Genomic DNA, 20,424 nt, shown 5'->3' with positions numbered 1-20,424 from the left:
CCTGGATTGAAATCTAGACTCATTTCTTAGGTCCTTGGGGAAAAAATGACATAGTAGTTACAATTATAGACTCTTGAGTCAGACTGTTCATATTTTAATCTCAGCTTCAGAACTATGTGGTATTGGGTAAGTTATTTCTTTGTGCCTCTGTTTCCTCATTTGTAAAATGAGGTAACACTGATACCTACCTCATTGAATTATTGTGAGAATTAAATGAGATAATATACATGAAAAGCTTTAAAAAACATAAGCTGACAGTTGATCTTAACTGTTAGGTAATAATTTTTTTTGAGGCTTGCTTTTCTCATCTATAAAAATGAGAATAATGTTATTTGTATCATGTTTGATGGAAAGATTAAATGAAATAGCATACAAATTTACCTAGGGCAGTTTGTGGCACATACAAAATTAAAGAAACATTTATCAATTATTTCCTAAGTTTCAAGTTACATGTAGTCCTATAAAAAATAGCGGGGCGCCTGGGTGGCGCAGTCGGTTAAGCGTCCGACTTCAGCCAGGTCACGATCTCGCGGTCCGTGGGTTCGAGCCCCGCGTCGGGTTCTGGGCTGATGGCTCAGAGCCTGGAGCCTGTTTCCGATTCTGTGTCTCCCTCTCTCTCTGCCCCTCCCCCGTTCATGCTCTGTCTCTCTCTGACCCAAAAATAAATAAAAAACGTTGAAAAAAAATTAAAAAAAAAATAGTTATGAAGACTGGAATTTATAAAACAAATAACCCACTGCAATCTGGCTTTTGCCCTTACAACTGGTGATCTTGCTACTGAAGTTTAAGTAAAATGATGTCCATGTTACCAGATCCATGAACATTTCTTCCCTTTTGAACACTGTCTTATGTTCTTCGTTGTTGACCATCATCACACCATGACTTGTATAGCATTATTATCTTCTAATGTCGTAGAGTCCTTCTGCTACCCCTGTGACCATTCCTTCTTAGTTTCTTTCCCTGGAATCTCTTCTTTTTGGGTTTTAGTTTTTAATGGGATTCTGTCCTATGTCCTTATCTCTTTTTACTCTGTACGTTTACCTGAAACAGCTTCATCCACTTGCACTGTGTTAACTATCACCTTTGTACTAAAGACCCCTAGCTCAGACACCTCTCCTGAACGCCAGATCCATAAGACAAGCTGTCTGCTATACATTATCATCTGGCTCTTTGTCCTGTAGGCTAAGCACAGCATGACCCAAAACAAACTTATTTTCCTCATGAGATTGCCCTTTCTCCTATTTTTAACACTGATTTGTGGCATTGCTAGCCACTCAGGTCTCCCAAACCAGAAACTTGGGAATCATGCCACATGTTTTACAAAAACTCAATACAAGTTTCCCAGGCTGATGACCAAAATAACTACTAGATCAGTGGCACTTGGTGAGTGGTTAAGTACTTGCATCTTGGTAGCAAAAAGGTTCTCTCCTTGGTTCTATTACTAATTTTACATTGTCATCTAGAGTAATCACTTTACCATATTACAAGATGGTTTTACCATCTGTGCCAGAAAAAGAAAATGTCTTTTTTCTTAGAAAACGATTTCATGACATAGTAAAGTCAATGGAATTCCAAATGAAGGATGCTTGGTAAATGCAAACCAATAATAACATATCTTGTTACAGTTATTAATAAGTGATATCTGTGAGAGCATATGGTCATCGAAATGAAAAATATTAAAGTATATGGTCATCTGCAAAATAGCAGTAGTGTTAATTAGTGAAAGCAAACCAGGCAAATCTGTCATACACACACTTTTCAACTATAGGCTCTAATGGAAAGAATCAAAACCAAAAGATCAATACCAATTTCACTGCTGCTTTGTTCTGCCTTGTGAAGACCTAACAATTAATGTCTGTGTCAAGGACTTATTTTTCCCTTTCATTTCCTCCCTAAAGATTAAGGCTTTCAAAGGCTTCTGGCTGCTGCGTCATCAGGAAGCTATTCTGGGTGTTGTGCCCTTGGAGAGGGGGAAGGGATACAGTGATTCATGCTGGTCATATCTATTCTGTGCTTTTAAAGGATGTGTTATGGAATGTGAACTTTATTTTTTTAAATCACTCAGGGCCTTTGGAAAGCTATGATATCATGACCATATTCTTAGAGGTATCTCATTTTCCCTGACAGCCTGCATCTGGGCTACCTTTTAGTTTTTCCATAAGGCAAGGCATATTTGATCATTTCTTTTCTACTGCTTAGAAATGTGGAGACACTCAGTCTCTAAGATTCCTCAGCTGAATAGGAGAAGTAAAAAGATCCCCCTCTTTTCCACCACCAAGAAGAAACCTTTTCTTGGCAATATAGGCAGCCCAATTTAAAAAATAACAATAATAACAGAAAAGACTTCTGTGTATTTTTCTTTTCTGAATATATAAGTAATGTATGTTTTTAATTTGTTGAAAATTTGGAAAATACCAAAAAAGAATTTGGAGAAAGTAAACATCACCCTCAATACCAACTAATAACAATCACTCTTTAACATTTTGATAGATCTTCTTATTTTTTTCTATGCATTTGTGTGCTTTTTAAAATATTAAGATCGTACTATGTATGTCATTCTGTAACTTGCTTTAAAATATTTAATTTTTAAAATAAACAATACATTTATATGCTTAAAAACACAAGAAGCATAAAACTGTATTCAGTGAAACATCTTCTTTCCTTTCAATCCTTTAGGTAACTTCTGTTTACCAGTTTATTTCTAAAGAATTTTTATGTTTATAAGAGAAAATATGAATAATTTTCTTTGCTACACCTCCTGATTTTTCACACAAATAAAAGCATGCTATAATTACTATTCTGCATCTTGGTTTTTCCTTGATAGGTCTTGTAATTCATTCCAAGTCATTATATAAAATGCTTTTTCTTTTTTACAGCTGTCATTTTATAATATTCCATTGTGTGTATGTACCATAATTTATTTAACCAGTCCCCTGGTAATGGACTTTTAGATTACTTCCAATCATTTGCAGTTAGTAACGGTGCTACAGCAAATAACCTTGTGTATAGGTCATTTTGCCCTTTACCGTAGGATATTCCTAGAAGTAGAATTTTTAGGCCAAAGGGTATGTACATTTCAATTTTGATAGGTATTGCTAAATTGTTCTCCAGGAAGTTATGTCACCAACGATGTAGAAGGGTATTTATTTCTCCATACCCATGCCAATATAGGGTGTTATTAAACTGTAAACTATCACCAGTATGATAGGTAAAAAGTTATATTCCTCTTATTAAGAAAAATGTTTATGAGAACCATTATTGTTCCGTGAACTCTTTCCTATTCCTTCCCTCCCCCTGCCCCATTTTCCTTAGATTCTTTTCCTATGGATTTGTAGGAGTTCCTTATTCATTAATGGAATTAATCCTTTGTCTGTAATGTGAGTTACAAATATTTTTTTCCTAGTTTGCCTTTTGCCATTTCATATGGTGGCTTTTTACTATACAGAAATATCTGATTTTTAGTAAGTCAGATTAATCATTTCTCTCAGGGCTTCTGGGCTCTGTATGATGCTCTGAAAGGGCTTCCCACTGTACCATTATTAAAAATGTTTCTCGATGGTTTCTTCTGTTAATGGCTTAATTTTTTATATTTAAACCATTTCATCTGTAATTTATTTTGAATATACTTAATCCTCTTGGCACACAGATCTATTTCTGATTATTTATTATGGTCTGTTGTTCTATTTGTCTACCATCACCGCTCAATTTTAATTATTGTAGCTTTTCATTATGATAGGAATTGTCCTTCACTTGTATAGTATGTTTTGTTGGTTGTTGATCTTCCCCCCAATATTCAAATATTTGTCATTTTATTTATTATTATTATTTTTTAAATATAATTTATTGTCAAATTGGCTAACATACAGTGTGTAAAGTGTGCTCTTGGTTTTTGGGGTAGATTCCCGTGGTTCATCACTTACATACAACACCCAGTGCTCATCTTTTGTCATTTTATTTACCCCTTAACCACTACATCAATTTTTGGATAAGGACAGGAAAAGCCTTCTTATACAATGTGATCTGGATCATTAGATGATTGATTAAGTGAGGGCAATTGAAGAGTCACTCAAACATTTTATGTTATGTTATGTTATGTTATGTTATGTTATGTTATGTTATAACATCTAAATTTATATTTATTCAACAGTCCTTGGATATAGGACCGAAACCTTTTCTGGGAGCATGGATCCACTGATGGAATTTCATATCATCTTTCCTGAATAAATTGCACTCATAATACATGAAACAGGGCTTCCAGTTTTAATTTCTTTCTGCTAGACTAGCAATTTAAAGATCCTATAATATGAGTATAAAACTTTCTACATTTTTAGGGTTTTTTTTTTCTCTTTAACTTCGAAAGTTGTCTTGCCTCTATGTAATTTGACATCAAGTTTTTATTGAAGTTTTTGTTTGGGCATAAATTTTCAACTCCTCTGGGTAAATACCAAATAGTATGATTGCTGCATCATATGGTAAGAGTATGTTTAGGTTTGTAAGAAACTATCAAACTATCTTCCAAAGTAGCTGTACCATTTTGCATTGTCACCAGCAATAAATGAGAGTTCCTTTTGTTCCATATCCTCACTAGCATTTAATGTTGGCATTGTTCTGGATTTGGGCTGTTCTAATATAGGTGTATAGTGGTATAGTGTTGTTTTAATTTACATCTCCCTAATGACATATAATAATGTGGTATGTCTTTTCATGTGCTTATTTGTCCTCTGTATATCTTCTTTGGTGAGGTGTCTGTTAAAGCCTTTGGCCCATTTTTAAAATCAGATTGTTTAATTTTTTTCTTTTTTCTTTCTTAAATGTTTATTTTTGAGAGAGACAGAGTGCAAGTGGGGGGGGGGGAGAAAGAGAGAGAATTTGAAACAGGCTTCAGGCTCTGAGCTGTCAGCACAGAGCCCAATGCAGAACTCAAACTTGGGAACGCTGAGATCATGACCTAGGCCGAAGTCAAACACTTAACCGACTGAGCCACCCGGTTGCCCCAGATTGTTTTCTTATTGTTGTGTCTTAAGAGTTCTTCATATATTTTGGATAACATTTCTTTATCAGATGGGCCATTGCAAATATTTTCTCCCAGTTTGTCGTCTCTCTTCTGATTCTCTTGACATTGTTGGTCATAGAGCAGAAGTTTTTAATTTTAGTGAAATCCAGCTTATCAGTTCTTTGTTTCATGGATCATACTTTTGGTTTTGTACCAAAAAGTCATCACCATACCCAGCGACATCTAGGTTTTCTCCTGTGTTACCTTCTAGGAGACTTATAGTTTTACATTTCACATTTATATCTATGATTCATTTTAACTTAAGTTTTGTGACAGGTGTGAGGTCTGTATCTAGATTCTTTTTTTTTTTCATGTGAATGTCCAGTGTTTTAGCGCCATGTTGAAAAGACTGTCATTGCTCTATTGTATTCCCTTTCCTCTCTCGTCAAAGATTAGTTTATTCTATCTATGTGCATCTGTCTCTGAGCTCTCTATTCTGTTTCACTGATCTATTTGTCTTTTTTTTTTTTTTTTTTTTTTTTTTTTTTGCCAGTACTCCACTACCTTGATTACTGTGCCTTTATTGTAAGTCTTGAAGTCAGATAGTGTCAGTCATTTTTGAAGAAAAACTTTGCTCTTGTCTTTCAAAACTGTTTTAGCTATTCTGGGTCTTCTGCTTCTCCATATAAACTTTATTATTACTATTTTTTAATGCTTATGTGTTTATTTTGAGAGTGAAAAAGAGAGAGCACAAGTGGGGGAGAGGCAGAGAGAGAGGGAGACAGAGAGAATCCCAAGCAGGCTCCTCATTGTCGTCGCAGAGCCCAAATGGGGCTTGATCTCATGGTTCGTGAGATCACAGCCAGAGCTGAAATCTGGAGTTGGAGGCTTAACCAACTGAGCCACCCAGGTGCCCCCTCCATATAAACTTTAGAATCAGTCTGTTGGTATCCACAAAATGACTTGCTGGAATTTTGATTGGATCACATTGAATCTATAGCTCTAGTTGGAAAGAACTGACATTTGACAGTATTGAGTCTTACTATACATTAACATGGATTATCTCTGTATTTACTTAGTTCTTTGCTGTTTTTCATCGGTGTTTTGAGGTTTTCCTCATATAGATCTTGTAGATATTTCATTTTGGGGAGTGCTAGAGTAAATGGTAATATGTTTTTAATTTCAAATTCCACTTTTCATTGCTGATGTATAGGAAAGTGGTTGACTTTTGATATTAGCCTTGCATCCTGTGACCTTGCTATAATTACCTACTAGTTCTAGGAACTTTTTTGGTTAATTCTTTAGAATTTTCTACTTAGATGATCATGTTATCTTGAACAAAAACAGTTTTATTTCTTCCTTCCAAATATGTATACTTTTTATTTCCTTTTTTTTTTTTTTTCTTAGTACACTAGCTAGGACTTTAATAAGATGTCCAAAGTAGTGGGGAGAGGGGACATCCTTGCTTTGTTTCTGATCTTAGTGGGAAAGCTATGAGCTTCTCACCATTAAGTATGATGATAGATACCTGTAGGTTTTTGTAGATATTCGTTTATCAATTTGAGGAAGTTACCTTCTATTCCTAGTTTACTGAGAGTTTTTATTATGAATGAGTGTTGGACTTTGTCAAATGCTTTTTCTGCATCTATTGATGTGATCATGTGATTTTTCTTATTTGGCTGTTGATGTGATGGATTCCAGTCTTGATTTTGGAATGTTAAACCAGCCTTGCATACCTGGGGTAAATCTTACTTTGTTATAGTGTATAATTCTTTCTATACAGTATTGGATTTGATTTGCTAATGTTTTGTTGAGGACTTTTGCATCTGTGTTCATGGGAGGTATTGGTCCATAGTTTTCTTGTGATTTTTTTTTTTCTGGTGTTGGAAAATTAGGGTAATTCTGGCCTTATAGAATGATTTGGGGACGTATTTTCTTCTGCTCCCATCTTCTTATAGGCATTATAAGGAATTGGTATAATTAAATGTTTAGTAGAATTCATCAGTGAACCCATCTAGGCCTGGTGCTTCTGGTTTTGAAAGGTTATTAATTGTTGATTCCATTTTTTTTTAGTAGATATAGGCCTACTCAAGTTATCTAGTTCTTCTTGGTGAGATTTGGCAGATCATGTCTTTCAAGGAATTGATCCATTTCATCTAGGTTATCATGCCACTGAGCATAGAGTTGTTTATAGTATTCCTTTGTAATGTCCACGAGATCTGTAGTGTTGTCCCCAATTTTATTTCTGAGTTAGCCTAGAGTTTTGCCTAAAAAAAGGAAACCAAGTTTAGATGCTATTCACATAGATATGACATAACCAGGAAATGTGCTGGATTTGATATCCCACTATTGACCACCGTGGCCACTCAGTGTCCACTAAGCCACAGAGCAGAGATCAGAAACACTGCCACACTGCTACCAAAATATTAAAGGTCTTCATGATTCTAGTTGGCAAAAAAGTCTGTACATCTGACACCTGACACTTCTAATTCTCGCTTTTACCTTCCCAGTCTAGGTGAGAAAGCCACTGACATTTGAGATGATTCTTTTTTTTTTTTTAATGTTTATTTATTTTTGAGACAGAGAGAGACAGAGCATGAATGGGGGAGGGTCAGAGAGAGAGGGAGACACAGAATCCGAAGCAGGCTCCAGGCTCTGAGGTGTTAGCACAGAGCCCGATGCGGCTGTGTGATCTCACGGACTGTGAGATCATGACCTGAGCCGAAGTCGGAAGGAAGCTCAACCGACTGAGCCACCCAGGCATCCTGAGATGATTCTTGAGTCACATATTAAGATCTGACTTAAGGATTCTTTCTAGGCTGTTTATTTTGTTCCATTGGTTGGTCTGTCTCTTAATGCTTGTACTAGTTCTGTATCTCTAAGTTCTTTAGATTTCAGTTTTAACCTGTGCCCAGTCATCTCAGAAAGGATTCCACAAAAATAAGAATTAGATTTTCTTAGTGTAAACATTTTGCTGTCATGTTCAGACCTCCTCCAGTGTGAGACTATTTTATCTAGAATTACTCATTTCTTTGACTCCCTGACCTTGGAAGCATGGGAAAAGCAGGTCTTTCCTTACCTGATTTTGCAGTAGGAACTAAAGACATCTGTCTCTGACTTTTAACGAATAACTCTTCACCAATTTTAAGATTTACCTTCGAAGTGTTAGTAGTATCCACAGATGTATGTGATCATAGATTTTGATTTATGGATTCTCCTGAATAAAAAGTGATTAACAGCTCTTTCCAAAAAAAAAAAAAAAAAAAGATTTACCTTCGAGGGCTTCATTGGTGGAGAGATGAGGGAGAGATCAGATTATTTTCATTGTATAACCTTCTCTATCACATGCATGCATTACCAGTTCAAAAGAACAGTTAAAACAGTTTTTAACAATTATCCTTAAAAAGGGTGAACATGAGTATATATCCTTTTGATTGTTGCTAAGAACCTTTGTTGAGGTAAGGGAGGCTTATGCTCTCCCCCTCACCCTCTCTTTGAATTGGTCTAAAATGGTAGATTTCTTCACCTTGTATGTTCCCATAGGAGGTGTGTTGCCACCAGACTGACTACTGGCAATTTGTGAAGGATATCCGATGGCTCAGTCCGCACTCAGCCCTTCACGTGGAGAAGGTAAGAAGTGAAAAGTAACCGCAGGGCCCTGTTGTTTGATGTTCTGTCTGGAGAGTCTCCTAGGCTATAAAGATGGCGTGTGTTAAGTTTCCTATTAACCGAGGAAAGGAAACTATGCCTGTAAGACTAATCTGGAGGGCTCGAGGGGAGGATTGTTTACTTAAAAAAAATAATAAACCTTACAAATACATTGCTCCAGGCCTTTTTCTGTACTCTGGGGAAGAGATGAAAAAGTTTTGTTATCTTCAAAAGATCTGCATATTAGGACGAGAATGAAGCTGTTCAAAATCCTAGGAAAATGCCAAGATTCCCTGAAGTAGTTGGGGAAGCAGGACTGAGATGCTGATAACTATGTGAGGAGAAGAGGAGCCATCAGTTGGAAAGAAATGGAGATTTCTGGAAGCCAGCGTCAAATAGAGCCGAACGTGTTCCTGAACAACAGCTTTAGCTACCATTGTAGGACTTTACTCTCCTGAGTAAACAGGAGAGTACCTGTTAGCTTAGCTCAACAGAGTACCCTTCATTTCCAAGTAGGAAAACAGCTCATGGAGGTTAGTGACTTGGCCAGAGTTACACAGCTAGCTCCAGATCAGTCACTGCCAAATGTACGTATCTATTTATTTAACTCTTCAGTATGGAAAATCTCAAATACATACAAAATTAATGAGAAAAACGTAATGAACCCTGAAATATCCATTACTCATCTTCAGTATCTGTTAATAGCTGGCAGTCTTATTTCATGTATATCCCACCTACTGCAGGTTCATCACTGAGATGATGTCAGGAGAAGTAATTTGTTTTTAAATGATCAGGGAACCAAATCACAAGATGTCAGACTGGCCCTTTTTGTGAAGAAAAGGCCAGAGCCCAGTGGTTTTTCTTATGTGGATTTTCTTTGTCCTTCTCACTTTATTTTTCTTACCACCACTCCCTCTCACCCCAGCTAACTTCCTTTTCTAAAATATATTGCCATAGTCATTTCTTCTTGGAAGCTGCCTGAAATTGCCATCCATACATGTTTTGCACTGAACCTGGGCTATGAGTCCTTGCTTTTGTTTATTTATTATTATTATTTTTTTAATGTTTGTATTTATTTTTGAGAGAGAAAAGAGAGAGCATGAGCGGGGGAGGGGCAGAGAGAGAGGGAGACACAGAATCTGAAGCAGGCTCTAGGCTTTGAGCTGTCAGCACAGAGTGTGATGCGGGGCTCAAACTCACAAACTGTGAGATCATGACCTGAGCCAAAGTCAGACATTTAACTGGCTGAGCCATCCAGGCACCCCAGACCTTGCTTTTAGAAATAGTCAAGTAGAAGGAGGTTCCAAATAGAGAATGCTGTGACTACAGCCAGAAAGAGACACTCAGATGGCTTCTCTTTGGTGGAGAATCTTAGGTGGTGTCTTCCCAGATCCTTTCCCCCAGGTTTTTGTGCATTATTTTCTAGAGGCCACCTAAAATGGAGGACTCTGTGAAAGAAGCCAAGAGGTCAAATTTATCCCTCCTCAGAGTACCACAGGATCATGTCTCTTTGGAGTTAGAACATAAAGAGACAGATGTAGCAGCTTTGTCCTCTCCTGGAGCTGCATATCAGGTCTTAACTGCTTAGTCCCTCTGCAGTGGCCCAATCAGCAGTGGAACCACTAATCCCTTCATTCCCGCTCCTCCTTCAGTAACCTCTAAATACTAGCTGGAGGAAAAATATCTCTGACTGCCTCCTCTTCCCTTTCTCAATTTGGTTCTCAGGTCATTAGGCCTCAGTCTTGCTGTCTTTACCAGGATGCATGTTTTGACTCACGCCTCTTTGCCTCCCAGTTCATCAGCTTGCACGAGAATGGCCAGAGCAGCACCGAAGGTGTGAGTGAGCATGCTGTTGCAAAGTTGTGGCTGCAGCATAGCTTGCAGTGCCACTGTCTCTCAGCCCAGCTCCGACCTCTGCTTGGGGATAGACAATATATCAGAAAATTCTACACAGGTAGGTGGAGGTCACTTAGCCAGGATTGTTGCATGTACTTCTTCATCTCTTCCACTTTACTCTTCCTTTACAGACTGACTCTCACCCCAGAGCCCCATACTTTCACTTGGTGCCAATAGAGATTCTCAACAGAGACACACATCCAGTCTTCTCTCTCACCTCCTGTGTAAAACACAATCAGACTTTATGCTAAGGTATTCCCCTACCTCCATATACACAAACCAATAAGAAAAACCCCCATTTACGGAGAGTTTCCTGTGTGCCAGTCACCGTTACATACTTTTTATACATCTGATCTTCCCAATAGCCCCAAGACCTGGGTATTAATACCTCTGTTTTCCAATCAGAGAAGCAGAGCCCGAGGAGATTAGGTGACTTGGCCAAAGTCACCTAGAGTCAGGATTCAAATCTGGGACTTTATGACTTTGAAGCCTCTTGTATCCTCTCTATTATACAGCATGTCACTTAGCCTATTTGTAGTAGTGTAGTAGTTACTATACATTGTCGCTGATTCTCCTTCTCTTCGTAGTGGTATGATTCTCCTCAGGTCATTTTTACCCTTTGACTCCTTCCTTCCCTGAGCCCCTCCCAGGCTGTACAGGGAAGCTAAAGTTCTCCCTGTTGGGCTCCATCACAGCAGTAGCTCTTCTCTCCCCAGATACTGCTTTCCTGCTAAGCAACGCCCACGTCACGGCCATGCTCCAATGCCTGGAAGCAGTGGAACAGAACAACCCCCGCCTCCTGGCTCAAATTGATGCATCTATGGTAAGGGAGCAAGGAGTTATCACTGTCTGTGCTGGGCCCCTGGACCTCATCATGGTACAACTCTCTGTAGCAAACTGCTTCTTTGCTTAGGCAGTTGTGAACTAAAAGTCTTTCATTAGGAAAAAAAAAATACTTCAAGAAGAAGGGGAGGTACTGTTAAGTATTTATTGAAGTAAAAAGTCTAAGCTTAGGTCTGTTTAAGGAGGGACGTGTCTTTTTTTTTTTTTTTTTTTTGATGTTTATTTATTTTTGAGACAGAGAGAGAGAGACAGAGCACAAACAAGGGAGGGGCAGAGAGAGAGGGAGACACAGAATCTGAAGCAGGCTCCAGGCTCTGAGCTGTCAGTGCAGAGCCCAACACAGGGCTTGAACTCACGAACCATGAGATCATGACCTACTCTGGCTGAAGTCAGACACTTAACCAACTGAGCCACCCAGGCTCCCCGGGAGATGTCTATTTTTTAAACCCTTTAAAAAAAATCCTTAGTCTGAGTAAGCATGTCCTGAAGGGTAGGCTTGACAAGCTGAGGGGAAGAGGATGATTTTGAATCAGGAGTAGGATTTATAGTGTCAGAACTAGTATGACCTGGTGTTACACAGGATCATTTTTGTCCTTGAAGTATAAAGATAGTTTTGTTGTTTATTGTTAACCCTTTGATTCACTTGCCCTATCACTAATATCAGTGCCTCAGTTAGAATGGAATCAAGGCCCTACTTCTTTTGGGGAGGGATCCCCTATCTCTCTTAGTTTTAAATTTCTTTCTTTTTTTTTTTTTTAAGTTTATTTATATATTTTGAGGGGCGCTTGGGTGGCTTAGTCGGTTAAGCATCTGACTTCAGCTCAGGTCATGATCTCATGGTTGGAAGGGTTTGAGCCTTTTGTTGGGCTGTGTGCTGATAGATCGGAGCCTGGACCCTGCTTCAGATTCTGTGTCTCCGGCTCTTTCTGCCCCTCCCCCAATCATCTCTGTGTCTCTCTTTTTCTCAAAGATAAATAAACATTAAAAAAAGTTTTTAAGTTTGGAGAGCCTGGGTGGCTCAGTCAGTTAAGCGCCTGACTTTGGCTCAGGTCATGATCTCGCGGTTTGTGGGTTCAAGCCCCGTGTCGGGCTCTGTGCTGACAACTCAGAGCCTGGAGCCTGCTTCCGATTCTGTGTCTCCCTCTCTCTCTGCCCCTCCCCTGCTCACATGTGCGCTCTCTCTCTCTCTCTCTCTCTCAAAAATAAATAAACATTTGGGGCGCCTGGGTGGCGCAGTCGGTTAAGCGCCCGACTTCAGCCAGGTCACGATCTCGTGGTCCGTGAGTTCGAGCCCCGCGTCGGGCTCTGGGCTGATGGCTCAGAGCCTGGAGCCTGTTTCCGCTTCTGTGTCTCCCTCTCTCTCTGCCCCTCCCCCATTCATGCTCTGTCTCTCTCTGTCCCAAAAATAAATAAACGTTGAAAAAAATAAATAAATAAACATTTAAAAAAGCTTTATTAAAAAAGCTTTTTTTAATAAAATTAGTGGAACCACTAATTTTATTAGTGGAACCACTAAAAGCTTTTTATTAAAAAAGATGTTTTTAATGTTTATTTATTTTTGAGAGAGAGAGAGAGAGAGAGAAAGAATCAGAGTGTGAGCAGGGGAGAGGCAGAGAGAGAGGGAGAGAGAGAGAATCCCAAGCAGGCTCCACAGTGTCAGCACAGAGCCTGATGAGGGGCTTGAACCCACGAACTGCAAGATCATGAGTGGAGACGAAATCAAGAGTTGGATGCTTAACCGACTAGGCTATCCAGGTGGCCCTCTTGGTTTTAAATTTTGATTCTTAGTTACCAGTACCAGGCTTGGTGCCAGGCACCATACATGCACCATCTCATTTAATTCTCACAGCTCTATAAGGTAGGCATTAATCTCATTTTATAAAGGAGACCAACTGAGGGACAGAGTAGATAAGTCACTTGCTCAAAGTTTATATGATATGAACCCTGATATGTCTGATTTCTGACTCTATGTGCATAGTCTTAAGAATTTTGTTATGCTGCTACTAAGATAAAGCCCTCCGGGTGTCCCATCTAGGACTCCAGTTTCAGAAGCTGTGGTGTATGGCAGGACTTCTAGGTTTTCAAAATTGCATGCTCTAATAGAGCAATAGAGTGGTATGCCATATCTACAGGCTCTGGCTGCAGTTCAGGCCTGCGGCCAAAGGTCAGCTTCCACCAGCATTACTATAGTGCTGAGTGCTCCTTCTCTGAGGGCCTCTGTCCTGGAAACCAACATGTGGTTTTTTTTTGTAGTTTGCCAGAAAGCATGAGAGCCCGCTGCTGGTAACAAAGAGCCAGAGCCTGACAGCTCTGCCTGGTTCCACGTACACTCCTCCAACCAGCTATGCTCAGCATTCCTACTTCGGGTCCTTCTCCAGCCTCCACCAGTCCGTACCCAGCCACAGCTCAGGTACGGGGGCAGGAAGGGTAATCATGACATGTATGCCGAGCCCCGGAGCAAGTAGAGGATTTTGTGGGTGCAAACAGGAAAGGTGTAGCTAGAGCTTTGGCTTGGTGCAGTTTGTCATATTTCATGTCTTGATAAAGGACATCTTAAAAAGTTATATAGCGACCAGTCTAAGATAATTTAATGGAATCATTAAAGTAACAGAGGAAAGAGATGTTTTTAGATTCCCCTGGATTTCTAATCGATGTTGCCAAGAAGACATTTCAATAATAATAGCTAACACTTACTGAGCACCAACTGTGTGCCAGGCTCTGTCATATTTATATATATTATTTCATTTGATCCTCAAAATAGTCCTGTGCAGGTGTTGTTATTATTGCCCATTTTACAGATGAGGAATGAACACCAATAAACAATGAAGCTACTGTATCAAGAGCGCATGCTCTTATCTTACCTTACCTGGCTTACTTCCTTCTAAATAAGTTTTGTTAACAGAAGAGACTCATAAATGTGGAGAAGAAACTGAGGGTTACTGGAGGGGTTGTGGGAGGGGGGATGGGCTAAATGGGTAAGGGGCACTAAGGAATCTACTCCTGAAATCATTGTTGCACTATATGCTAACTAATTTGGATATAAATTTTAAAAAATAAAAAATAAAATTAAAAAAAAAAAGTTTTGCTTACCTCACATGACGAACCTTTTCTGAGGTGGTACTGGGCACCCAGTAATGGTAGGGAGGTAGGTCCTTAGTTGTAGAGAAGCCTTTCATATGTACCAAAGATTTCCAGCTCACCTTTTTCTTCCCTTTTTATATCCTAGAAAGAAGATCGACGTCCTTTTCACTCTCTGGCCCTCCCCGGAAACCTCAGGAAAGCAGAGAGCACGTCTCACCAGCACAGGATCAACCTAGCCAAGCCTCACTGCTTCCAGCCTCTACGTTAGCCAGAGATTCCCCCTCAACTCCAAATGAGATGAGCTCTAGCACACTGACCAGCCCCCTAGAAGCATCCTGGGTCAGCAGCCAGAATAATTCCCCAAGTGATGCCAGTGAGGGGCCCGAGTACTTAGCCATCGGCAACCTGGACCCCCGAGGCCGGACCGCCAGCTGTCAGAGTCACAGCAGCAATGCTGAGAGCAGCAGCTCCAACTTGTTCTCCTCCAGCAGCTCGCAGAAGCCAGACTCTGCTGCTTCTTCCCTAGGCGAGCAGGAGGGAGGTGGGCAGAGCCAGCTGTCCGGTGTCCTTCGCAGGTCCAGCTTCTCAGAGGGGCAGACGTTCACTGTTACCAGTGGAACAAAGAAGAGCCATACTCGGTCCCATTCGGATACCAACATTGCCTCCAGAGGAGCCCCAGGTAATGATAGTCACCAGTCCCTAGTTAGTGACTTATGTTTCTGATGACATGATGGGTATCCTGCTTATAATGAAAGAGAGAAGTTTATAATGTTATATGAATACCCAAGAAATCGGAGAATATTTATATTTGTTCCTTTATACGTTGCTAACTAGTAAATGTTTTCCTGAATTCTTTCACCAGTTCCTTAGCATCAGAGGATAGTGTGGCTTGTTACAGTTTGAGTTTTTAATGTTTCTCTCTGGCAGAGGGGAATTACTAATGAGCTTTAAAAATAATCCCATTAAATTCCTCCCCTTTCTGTGATTCCTGAGAAGTTTGGTTAGGTGTCATACTAGTACGAGAGAGGCTAAGTGATATTGGGGTTTCCTCATTAAAACTAGGGATATAGTGAGTGTGGGATGATGTGATCTAGGAAACAAGTAGGTGGGACTGGCCGTTGCATCACTAATTCAGGTTGGAAGGCCATCAGTTGAGGGGCCCTGGCCATTGGGCCCTCCCTCACACAAATAGCAGCTGCTAAGCAGAGCACAGCCTTGGCTCGAGAGAGGTGGGGCTCACTGCTTTTGCCATCTCCCTGCCATCTTCTGTCATGGGTTGTTAGTGTCTGGCAGGCTTTGGTTGGGTTTCATTTGTAGGAGAGTCTCCATAACAGCAAGTATAAGATGGATCTCTGTGCTCAAAGCCAGTTCTGGGTAGGAAAACCCCAGAAATAAAATATAAAAATAAAATATAGAAAATTTTGAAAAAGCAAAAGAGGAAGATTTCCTTTAGCAACTGGAGCTGCCATTGATTTCTCTTTGTAATTTCTAGAAAGGTGAGAGCTGAGGCCCTCATCCAAAACTTCTGAGTGACAAACTTTTTTTTCCATTTTCTACTCAAGATGCGGTTCTGCTTATTGGAACTCTTCAGGAAAAAAAAATTCCAAATCAAAGCCTGTCTTCCCACAAGCTTTCTTAGATGTGAAGAGTATTAGGGTTAGCGCCTCGCTTCACATCTCCTGCTGCTGGCCTGCTGTCTACTGTACTCCAGGCCACTGGTCTTTGAGCGTGGGATGCTTCCCTGCCCCCATTCTTGAATCCATGTGGATTCCAGAAACCATGGTAACCTGCATTGGGAAGGGGAGCAGAGAAAACCTAAGCAAAAGGGTCTGAGGGAGAGGGGGTCGTGTGTAGATTCTTGTATGAGTCAGCTACTATGGTTCAGTAGCTGAGTACTTCAGCACCAGGGTTCCCTCTTGGGAGTTAGGTCCCTACCTCCGCTAGATAAAAGGACACTCTTTTTCTCACTCTCTCTGTTCTCATTTCCTCTCTTTGGACTCTCCTCTGCACCTGTCTGTCTACATACAGGAGGCCCCAGGAATATCACCATTATAGTTGAAGATCCCATTGCAGGTTTGGGAGCCAGTCCTCCTTTCTGTCTGCCACCTCCTCCTCCTCCTCTGTGACCATCTTGCTTAGTTCAGAACCTCCTTTTCCATTCTGGTGTCAAATCAAGTCTGGCTAGTCTGGCCAGTCCTGCTATGATTCTTGGACCCGTCTCTAAAATGGCACCGATATTTTGCATAATATGTTTATTGCCCATGACTTCCAGATGCCTCATTTAGTCTCCCAATAGCTTCTGGGAGGTGGAGTCAAAATTTATCAATCCTGAAGGTGAAACTGAAGCCCGCTCTTTGTCTAAGGCATCATGATGAATCAGTGACAGAATTTTTCTTATAACTGAGTACTTACTGTGGATTACTTTATTTTCCTTGAATTAACACCAGAATGTCTTTTTCCCCCCTTCTGTGGTCTTGGATGTGGATGCATGCTTTTTGCCTCTCCCAGAGTCCCATTTCCTTTTTCTTTCACCTATTTTCCTTCCTCTGTAAGTCCCACCCACCACCATTCCAGCCATTTTACAGGTTTTTTTCTAGTGACTTTGGTTTTCACGGTGATGTTGAAGATGAATATTGTGTTAAATTCTGGGTTTATGGAGATATTAACAGTAGAGTGTGTTTGCCAGACAGAGTGGTGAGGGAGGACTGAAAATGGTGGCCTCCTGCTAATGGAGGAAGCAACTGAGTATGTAAGCTTGGAAAAGAGAAGGTTAAAGAGGAGGAAGTTGACAGGACCACCGTTTAGAAGAGCATTGTTATTTTTAAGGAGACGAGAAATTGTAAGAAGACAGATTTCAAGTGAGTGTGAGGAAATCTAAGAATTAAGAGTTGTTCATTTGAATGGGCAGCATCAGGAAGCAGTGAGCTCAGTAAGCAAAGGCTGGACGGCCTGCACATGTTGTAAAGGAATAGCGCGCTGGTGTTGGAGTTTGTGTTGTGCACTTACTTTGACTGGGGACCTTAAAGGAGGTCCCATCCGAGGCATAGTTTCTTAACCAAGGCATCATGGTGACTGCTGGTTTGTCTGTAGATCAGTAGTGAGGAGGAGAGCTCACTGCAGGGACCAGTAGAAATCTTTGAGACCCAAGGAAAACAGTTATCTCTTACCACAGAGTAGCATTTTTTTTAATGAGAGGAGCAGCTGACAAGTTGGCACCCTCTGTGGGGGGAAATGGTTGGCTGTGGCTCAGTCATTCACTCTCCCAGAGCATCCTGCTCATTTCTCAGGCATCCACCTGCTTTTCTGCCTGCCCTTCCTTCTGTAGCAGTGGGAATTTTGTGTTTTCCTTGGGAGAATATCAGTTTCTCATTTCCTACGAGCCCTGCCTACTACTATTTCTCTACTCCCAACTCTCATCGTTCCTTAAAAACTTCTACCCAGCCAGCCGCTTCCTACTTTGCCAGGCTTCTCTTTAAACCTTTCCTTTTCTTCTCCAATAAGGCTGGGCCTATAGCCCTGTGGCTGATCCCTTTGGATACAGGGCCATTGTCCTTGGCTTCTCTAGCATTGTCTTGATGCCTCCTTGAAGGACGTTGCTGGATTTTATTTTGTTTTTCAGCTAATTGAGAAGTGAATTAAATTTGTAGGTGTGACAACTTTCAAGTTCATTTCAGGTTCAAGAGAGGCCATATCCTAGTATTTCCCTAGTGTGACCATTCTGAGATTAAGAGCCCAGTGTCAAGGTTTCAGAGAAGTTTCAGTGTGCTTATCTTTGTTTTACCATGTGAGGACTGTTATCTACATTGGTTTTTATCAAGAGGATAGAAATTGGCCAATATTCCTAGAACATTTGGTAAGAAGATGGAAGAACAAAGAACTGAATTCATGAGTCTACTTTGATTTGATTCTTTCCACCTTTGTGTTGCTGCATCTTGGGTTATGTTTTCTCTTTTCCTCTTAGAAGATACTGACTCCCCATCTCCCTTCCTCCATGTGTTCCTGCATTCTTGGACCGTTCCCTGTTGCTGCGCCATCTCTCTCCTGTTTGGGAGGGCATTGGGAATGGGAGCAGTTAAATACTGAAACTCCGAAGTTGGGAATGTATCTGTTGCTCACCTCGTATGTGTGTTTTTACTCCCTGGTGGTCACTGACACTAGAATCCTGCAATGATAAGTCGAAGTTGAGAGGTCCCTTGCCCTACTCTGGCCAAAGCAGTGAAGTCAGCACACCCAGCTCTCTGTACATGGAGTATGGTAAGTGAGTACTAGGAAGACCAGGGCGGCAGCTGTGTCTTTTCTCTGCTCTCCCCTTGTGCCTGCTAAGGTCTGAGCTGTCTAGCTCATGTCAGCTGTGGGGAGGGTACACACCATACAGTCTCACCCTTCCTATCATCATTTCCAGCCCCCGTGCTAGAAATCACACTGCCCCGCCATTTTTCTTGCTCCTTTCTGACTTAGGGGTCCCACCCTCTCGTATGCTGTGGGTGTTATCACCGTGAATGTCTGTTGATCCAAATGGAATGGCTCTCTGAGTGGGTGAGAGAGGGACCTTGAAAGGAGGCCTGTGAGTGTTGGGGCTGAATTATGAGAAGATAAGCTACACAGGAGGAGCTTATCTATTTGTTTCCTTGTCTGATTCTCAGCACAGGTTTTTAGGGTTTTTTGTAGGGTAGGAGGGCAAGTATCTCTTCTTTAAATTTTGATGGTAAAAGGATTGTCTCTGGGCTCTCTTCTCTTATTCTACTATTCTTTAACCAAGAGGCTTAGTGGTCTGGGATTCTGAGATTCAGAGAAATTCCTTTAGAAGGTAGACCTCTTCTTTCCAGCCTGTTAACCTGGGAAAACTTGGGCGCATCTTTAGTGGTAAAATCATCAGACTTCTCAAAGAAGCTTGTCTGTTACAGATTCACTTTCCAAGTCAGAGTTTTTCACATGCACATTCCATTTTCCCACAGAGGGTGGTCAATATCTGTGCTCAGGGGAGGGCATGTTCCGAAGACCATCAGAAGGACAGTCCCTCATTAGCTATCTGTCTGAACAAGACTTTGGAAGCTGTGCAGACCTGGAAAAGGTAAGGGATCTAAGAGGCTACTGAAGAGCTCATGAGTTGGGAGATCTGGACTGAGGGCCCACAGAGCCATTTCTTCTAATGAGGTTTGGGTACATAGTAGTAACATGAGCAAAGACCACAGTAAAGACAAGTTCAAGCTAAAGATAAGCTCAACACTTTCCATCTCTGGAGAACTTTTCAGGGACTATATGCTCCTCACTGAGTCCAAAACTGTTACTGATTTTCTCTTAGAAGCTACCTTGGGCAGAGAAATACTTTTTAGACACATGATTATTGTTTCCCTGACCCTGGAAGCTTAGGTTAAAAATTGTTTCCAGAATCAACTTCCATATTTTGTTCTAAGGCTCAGATATATAATAAATAATGTCCCTGTGACATTTTGTAGCTTAAAAGCACTTTATCTTGAGATTTATGTTTACCTTAATGCTTTGTATACAGGGATATGGCTTAGGAAAGACCTTGATATTAAATTCTGGACTTTTTCTCTATCATTTTTATGTAAAGTAGGACAGGAGGGCCAGGCATGACAGGTTTGAGAGCAAAGAGAATGTAGAACAGTTTTTTTGGCCATCAGCTTTCCTTATAGTGGAAGTGTTCATTTCCCCTGAGTGTTTTGAATAAAAGCAGCACATGTCTTAGAAGCTCTCCTTTCCAGGGGCTCCTGGGTGACTCAGTTGGTTAAGTGTCTGACTTTAGCTCAGGTCATGATCTCGTGGTTCATGAGTTCAAGCCCCACGTCGGGCTCTGCTGTCAGCACAGAGCCTGCTTCAGATCCTCTGTCTTCCTGTCTCTTTGCCTCTCCCCTGCTCGCCATCTCTCAAAAATAAATAAACGTTAAAAAAACAATAAAAAAGGAAGCTCTACTTGTCAGCGTTACAGTCAGTGAGGTGTT

General features: G+C 40.7%; 1 protein-coding gene across 8 annotated transcripts in view; it reads left to right on the top strand.

The window, feature by feature from the left end:
• Window positions 1-20,424, top strand: part of RUBCN (rubicon autophagy regulator) — a 59,003-nt gene that overhangs the window by 19,244 nt on the left and 19,335 nt on the right. For 6 of the 8 annotated variants that reach the window (XM_032594736.1, XM_030329217.1, XM_030329215.1 and 3 more), the window contains exons 3-9: window positions 8,537-8,623; window positions 10,436-10,595; window positions 11,254-11,360; window positions 13,634-13,790; window positions 14,607-15,140; window positions 18,620-18,715; window positions 19,417-19,532. In XM_032594736.1, the coding sequence (XP_032450627.1) occupies window positions 8,537-8,623; window positions 10,436-10,595; window positions 11,254-11,360; window positions 13,634-13,790; window positions 14,607-15,140; window positions 18,620-18,715; window positions 19,417-19,532 (1,257 nt within the window). The remainder of the gene's footprint in view (window positions 1-8,536; window positions 8,624-10,435; window positions 10,596-11,253; window positions 11,361-13,633; window positions 13,791-14,606; window positions 15,141-18,619; window positions 18,716-19,416; window positions 19,533-20,424) is intronic. The other 2 variants (XM_030329219.1, XM_030329218.1) reach the window with 1 other exon arrangement.

This window comes from Lynx canadensis, chromosome C2 (genome assembly GCF_007474595.2).
Source record: "Lynx canadensis isolate LIC74 chromosome C2, mLynCan4.pri.v2, whole genome shotgun sequence".
Lineage (NCBI taxonomy): Eukaryota > Metazoa > Chordata > Mammalia > Carnivora > Felidae > Lynx > Lynx canadensis.
This window is presented reverse-complemented; position numbering and strand designations above follow the sequence as displayed.